Source organism: Calidris pugnax, unplaced genomic scaffold (assembly GCF_001431845.1).
Source record: "Calidris pugnax isolate Ruff unplaced genomic scaffold, ASM143184v1 scaffold317, whole genome shotgun sequence".
NCBI classification, from domain to species: domain Eukaryota; kingdom Metazoa; phylum Chordata; class Aves; order Charadriiformes; family Scolopacidae; genus Calidris; species Calidris pugnax.
The window spans coordinates 1,039,322-1,046,325 of record NW_015091111.1 but is presented as its reverse complement, the minus strand read 5'-3'; the positions used below and the strand labels follow the sequence as shown (position 1 = coordinate 1,046,325).

Sequence of the window (7,004 nt, the reverse complement as noted above, 5' to 3'; positions counted from 1 at the left end):
CCCCGCCCTGATTCCCCCATTTTTGTAATTTTCAAATGGGTAGGCAGTGGGAGTGGAAAGAGCTTCAGTTATCTATTTGGTGGGTGGCGGCATTTTGTTTTTTCTCATTCTGGCTGGGTTTCTCACTGCTGGGCTGGGGTTATTTCTTTGCACAATTCTCTTTACACACTGCAGATGTGGATCTTAGCTCATGAAACTGTGCTTACCTACCACTGCTGGATGTGTCTTCTTGATCTGAGTTAAATCTTGTTCTCTGTGGCAACGTTTTGCCCTTCAGAGTAATCCCTTCAGTGAAAATGGTGTAACTTTCCAGATTTACATTCCTGAGAGCAGAATTAATCCTCTTGAATTTAAGCTGATGTCTTCCTGGGTTTCTTTATTGTCAGCTAAATGTGGCACTGTTAACATGTGGTTAGGGAAGGTGACCAGAAAGCACAAAATCCAGTCTTGCAGGTTAATGAAATTTAGCTGTCCACGATACATACAAACGGGTGATTTCTGTACAGTTGTAAAATGGACCAGTGGGATATAAGCCACACACAGCCACTAGACAATGCATATTTTATACAGTACACTGGAGAAAGCTAAAGAATAGATTGATCGGATGAGCAGCATTAGCTAAGACCTGAATCTGCAAGTAATAGCACATTGAAAGGCAAGCCTGGTGGGGAGGGCTGGAGAGAAGGAGGGAAAAGGAGGAAGGGATTGAGACAAAAGGAATGGAAAACAAATCCCTTGTCAGTAAACTCACTGCATTTTAACTGGGAGGTGCTGTGATTACAGAGGACTAGATGAATGTATAGGTGACGGAATGAAGCTGTGCTGAAACATTACAGCTACTGCAGGATTGGATCAGGCTCGGTTTTCTCTTATATTTCTAGCTGAAACTCTGAGCACAACAACTGGAAACCCACAACAGCAATGGGAGAAAGGAGAGAAGACTGTAAAGAGAGAGTGTGGAGTGTAAAGAGAGACGTGTGGAGCTGGATTACACCTGAAATGAAGCTCGGGGTAGAGCAAGAGGAGGCGCTGGGGGAGGGGAGGAGCTGTTGTTTGCTGATCTTGAATAAATATGAGAAATACAAACACACGTTTTTGAAGTGTAAAGTAGGAACTGGTCTCACAAAGGCATCTGTTTGCTGACAAGGCTTGTGACCACAAATGTAGTATTGTCCTTTCCAAAGGCAAGAGAAGACAGACAAAGAAAGTGTAGTGTGAAGGAGTAGTCTGGGGTTATTTTCCTACTAATAATGCTGCTAACAGGACAAGATGACATGTCCACAATGCCAGGGGTGGATGCTATCCTGCTTTCCTGGAATGGTGTGCTGTGGACTGTCTGCAGCATGGGAAAGAGAAGGAGCTGGCCCTCTGTTGGTATTTGTAGCTGAGATGTAAACAGGCGTACAGCAAACCCAGACACACAGGCCAGAATTACAGTGCAGAGACTGAAAGGCCTGACAAAATAGAATGCACCTGACCCATCACAAGAAACATATTTTTTTTCCCTACATAAAAAAGAACCACTACCTTGTACATGGATAAATTTGTCTTTAAACAAACAATAACAAAACAAAACCCAAACAAAGAAAGCACCAAAAACCAAAAACACAGGAGAGAGAAGCAGGTGTTACTCTGAACTTCATATGGATCCAAGCAGCTGCTTGGAAGAATAAAACTGTAAAAGCAAAAGTTCTGCCTTGGGGAGTGAATGAGCTGAGCCGCAGTACAGAGGAGCACTGGGAGACAATGTTTAAAATCCATGTCACTGATGTGGCGAAGTTCTGGAATCCTTGCCAAAAAAGGTACATGCTAGCTGTTTCAGGTAGGTGCAAAGTGCCAAGAAGATTTGTTCCCCAGTACAAACCAAAAGTAATACATGGGGTAGGAGATAATAAAAAAAAGAGAGATACAGTCTCTATTCACATCAAGCAAGGCGTCTCAATATAAGTCTACAAAAAATATGGAAAACTCTCAGCCACCTGAAATGTGAGAGCTCAGTTTTTAAATGAGACTTTCATGAAGCAAGGACATTTGGATGAGACAACTTTCTCATCCCCTAAAGGCAGAGTAGACAACTGGGCCTGACAGCAATTTCAGACTTCTACCAAAATAGAAATGTGTTAGCTGTGTAAAGGCTATGGCTGAGAGGAGCCTGGGAGGTATGGGTGGCATGAGTGTAGCCATATATAGTACACATGGGTACATCTGTATTAGCTGCATCTCCAACCAAGGTCTCTGAACATGGCTCTGACATTAATTTATGAGCCTGTAACTGTGTTTCCCTGGTGATTTGTAGTCACTGCTGGACTGGGGCTTGAAGGAGCTTGCAGGGAACTTCCCCGTCTGCTATGCACATCTTGTCTCCCTGCCAGGGCACCAAATTAGCCTCTGAGTCCCAGTGGGATTTCTTTATTCACCCGGACTATTACCACATACTTTGGTGAACCCCAAGTGTCTTGCATGGTATGAGGCTTCTTCACACGGTCATGGGATCACAGCTGGGTTGTCACCCCAAACTCTCCCCTTTCTGAAGGTGAAGGGTGCTATCACCCCTGCTCCTCAGTCCCCTGTGGCACTGCTATGAGGTTGGGTTTGCCAATGAATATAAAAAGCTGAGGTTTTCACATGCATGGGAGGGTAAGTGGAAATATTTGTCCTTTAGTCTCTTGGCTGCAGATAGTTTTTCCCTGCTCTGTCTGTGTGCCATTGGCATCAAAAGCAGCTTCAGAAATGAAGAAGTGAGTGTCTCCTACAGGGCTGTGGGAGAGAAGGGAAGAGACTTTCCAATGGTGGTGGGAGCAGGGTTAGGGCAACCCCAAGAGCTTTTGATGACCTTTCTGGTAAATGGGATTTAAAATTACCCCATGCTCCTTGCACAGTGATCTTCTGCTGCCGGGTTGGCTCTGGGCACTGGGTTCCCTTTGAGGCTCAGCTCTGTGAGCAGGGGACACCTATGTGGGTATTTTAGCTGGGATGCCTGCACATTTTGTAGGAATCACACTTCCCCTCTGCTGCCTGCACTCATGGCACTTGTGGCTTAGTCTTGGAAGCTCTCAGAGACTAAAGCAGAAGCCTGAATGGATCAGACTGAGGAGTATCTGCCACCAGTAGTGAACAGTCAGTGTGGGATGGGCAGGGAACCAGATGGTTGCTTCCCTAGAGAAGTCTCCCGAAATAACTGTGTCCATAGTGTTGGCTGTCTCCTCATTGAAGGCCCATGAAAGGTCCACTTGGCTTAGCTCCAGCCATGAGTCACCAAGCTTGGGGCAGCTGGGAGCAGCCTCTGAGAAGGTGTGAACTGGGGGCTGTGAAAATATGGATGTGTTTTGCCTCGGGGCTGCCTGTCTGCTTGCCTTCCACTGCAAAAAGTGTCTGGGTGTCCCTCATGCAGCCTGGTGGCACGAATAGTGAATTAGCTGTTGGGAATTCTGCTGCAGGGCAACTCTCAGAAGTTTGGAGAGGATGGGCTCTTGGTATCACCAAAGGGTTGTATGAAGAAATTAAACTTCATTTACTCCTTTGTGAAGTCCTTGCTGGACTGTGGCATCTGGTTTTAGGTGCAATGCTTATGATCATGGCTGTGAATAGGGACATGACTTTAGAGATTAGGGTGAATCTGTGAAGTACCTGCAGGACAAGGGCATCAGCCACAGAGGGCAAAGGTTGGAAATGTTTAGCACCACCACTGTGTGCTTGCAGCTGGCCCAGAAGGCACTCTGCCCCCAGAGCAGCAGACTGTGTGAAAGCCAGAGGTATCTAGCATTCACTCCCATCTCGTTTGCCTTGCAGCACCTTGAGAATGACAAGGAAGATCTTCACCAACACCAGGGAGCGGTGGAGGCAGCAAAATGTCAACAGCGCCTTTGCCAAGCTGAGGAAGCTCATTCCCACCCACCCACCAGACAAAAAACTGAGCAAGAACGAGACGCTCCGGTTAGCTATGAGATACATCAACTTCCTCGTCAAGGTCCTGGGAGAGCCAGGCCTGCAGCAGACTGCAGTGACAGCACGGGGCAGCATCCTGGGGTTCTTCCAGCAAGCCCCACACTTGCAAAGCATGGAGGAGCTGACTCTGATTGAAAACTGCGATGTCTCCTCTCCTGGCATGAGCAGCAACATAGCAGAGTGTTGGTCAGAGACATCATCTCCCTAGCAGACAATGAGACCATGTAGTCTTGGTGTTAGACTGATAGTCCCCCTCTTTCTGCAGAATCTGTGGGTTGAACCTCTATGTTACTGTGATTATTTATTTATATTTATTACTGCTTTATTTGGTATAGATTTTTATTTAATAGGAAAGCAAATCCTTGGTCAGCCAACAGCCTGGAAGACCAGACAGAACGTGTAGCCCCTGGGAGCTTGGAAGGACTCACTGCTGTTACAGCAGAGTCTGGGCCAGAATGGCCTTCTGCTCTCATCAGGCCATAGAAATTCATCCAGTGTTTCCGGCAGGGAAGGAGATTATTCTCCCATGCTATTTGTTTGAGGAAACAGTACTGAGCTCAAGAATGATGACTGCACCACAGAATTTGTCCAAGACAGACATCTGGCCTTGGTAGTGAAAGATTTTGAGAGATGTGATATTTGCCACAGTTTTTCATCAGTGGTTCCAGGGGCTAATTGCACTCACTCTTGAGCCTGTGAATCTTATTTCCAGCTTGATTCTTTTTTTTTTTTTTTTTTTTTGTTGTTTTTCTTAAACTTTGATTGGAGCTTGATGTGTTGATGAGACTACCTGTGTTCCTAGTGACTTAACAGCTCAAGAGACTGCGTCTCATCCTGCTTTGCTCCCGCTTTATGTGTCTGAGAAGATGCCTCCAAATTTTCCCAACTGTCAGCTTTTTCTGGAGCATGTTGTCCTGTCATGGTACGAAGTAGTGGTCCCAGACATTTTCATCAGTGGTTCCAGGGGGTAATTGCACTCCCTCTTGAGCCTGTGAACTATTTTTTCCCCCCTTTTTTTTTTTTTTTTTTTTTTTTGACAATACAAGTCCTAGCCCTTGAACCTGATTGCATCTTTCTCCAGCAGACTGGAGGGATCCTTAGAGCCAGAGGAAGATGTTATTAAACAAAATGAAACATTAGGTTAAAGTAAAAAGGACAATTTAAAGTGAAGGAAGACACAGTCATAGGTGAGTTTCAGTGTGTTCAACAGGCAGAGTAAACCTCCCCCACAGCAGTGACAGTGTGCATGTGAAGGAAGCTGGTCAGCTACCCTCCGGCTGCCTTAAAAGCCTATCAAACAAGTTGGTGGCTAAGAGTCTTTGTATTCAACAGCTGTAGCAATGGGAGCGGTCCTGTTTTGGGAAGGAGGTCCCAGGCGAAAGTCCTCGGTGACAGACTGTGAAAACCCTCATGGAAACATCGGTGAGCAGTGCCCCTTCCTGTGCCAGGGTGCAGAAGCGGCTGGAGCGTGTGCTGGGCAGACACCAGTGGGGCACTGAGGTGCCCCTTCAGCACAGGCCTGTGTGCCAGGGCTCTTGGGCATCGAGTTCCTGAACCAGCCCTGCTTTTGCTGCTGTGAGAGACACAGTCAGGCTGCACACATCCTTGCTGTCACCTGTCAGACCCTGGTGCTGTGATGCTGTGTGAAGGTGGACTGATGTCTGCCCCAGGCTGGCTGCCAACACCATGGACAAGACTAGGGGCATGCTGCCTGCATACCCAACTAACTGCCTTTAAACCCCTTGCTTTCTCCTGCTGTGGTTGAGGGTCCTCCATCTGGACACCATCCCCAATAGGCTGAGGGAGGAAGGAGAAAGAAATTGGTGTAAATGTCTTTCACTGGATTCAGTGGGTCAGTTCCCTGTAGGGAACGCCAAGCACCGTGCTGTAGGTGTTGAGATGATAAGCAGGATGAAAAGAAGTTTCATGAAGGTGACCATTGTGGGTTGTTGCCCTCAAATCAATTTAATTTCCTGGTTGAGCTATAACCTCTGCCAGCAAAGGTCTGGACCACTCATGCAAGTTATAAAGTTGCCTAGAGCAACAGAAAAAATGATGCCAGGTTTAAACAGAGCTGCTTCCTGGTCAGATCCTGCCCTCCCTGATGCAGGACCTTTTGATTTCCATGTGGACTTCAATGCTTAGACCAGAAAACTATTCACCACTGGTGAAGAAACGGAGCTCCCATCTGCCATGGCAGGTCCCTAGGCTGTTTCTGTTAATTCATGAAACTATGAGCTGCTTTCAGGAAGCAGATATAGGGTTTGTGCATGTGATATGTACAGCCCTTCTGCATGAGGAGATTTGGTACCCAAAGCTGTGCTGCCTTTTAAAGCCTTGATAACCACCAGGTGCACCAAAAAAAAAAAAAAAAAAGTGGCTGGTTCCTGCTAAGCATGTACTGGGCTGTCCTGTTCATTGACAAAGACCAAGGTCTGAGAGGAACACAGCTCACCCCATCCAAGGCTGGTGCTGTAGGGCACAGAAGCGTCAATGGACAGATTTTCACCAAAAGAGAAGAAAAAAAAAAAAAAACCTGAGAGGGATCATGGTGATTTCACTTTGTTTCTGAACACTGCTAATTTTCATTTTGCTTATCCCTGCATTTCTGAGCCACCAGGGCTGAGGGTCGCACTGGAGAGCAGCTGAGTGAAAAGGCACTAAGAGTCTTTGGCAAGGTCTGTGAAATGAGCACCGCTTTCTCCCCGCCTCTGCTCGCTTTAATGCCACTGAATGGAGTCACAGCTTTTCTGCACAGCGCCTCAGAGGTAATGAGCCAAGTCCTCCTCCCAGCTTTCTGTTGACTTGCTGGGAGTTACAGCAGGATAAATTAGCCCAAGTAAATCAGAGCACTTAAGGGCGAGGTGTGGCGGTGCTATCTGGTTTATCAGCCACTTGTCATTCTACACAACAGGTGTGACCAAGGCAAGCCAAAACATCTTGTGAGCAGCGTTATTGTCCAGGGAAGAGGAAAGGAAACCTGGCAATTTTGTAACATAAAATGTTTGTTAGAGTTTCTATCATAAAAAGCTTTCCTTCTTGTTACCACTTTCATTCAT

At 46.5% G+C, this 7,004-nt stretch overlaps 1 protein-coding gene across 1 annotated transcript in view; it reads left to right on the top strand.

The window, feature by feature from the left end:
* Window positions 1–4,620, top strand: part of TAL2 (T-cell acute lymphocytic leukemia 2) — a 10,610-nt gene extending 5,990 nt beyond the window's left edge. Inside the window, exon 2 of the mRNA XM_014958102.1 lies at window positions 3,790–4,620. Within this exon, the coding sequence (XP_014813588.1) occupies window positions 3,800–4,153 (354 nt within the window). The 5' untranslated portion in view covers window positions 3,790–3,799 and the 3' untranslated portion in view covers window positions 4,154–4,620. The remainder of the gene's footprint in view (window positions 1–3,789) is intronic.
* The last annotated feature ends 2,384 nt before the right edge of the window (window positions 4,621–7,004 follow it).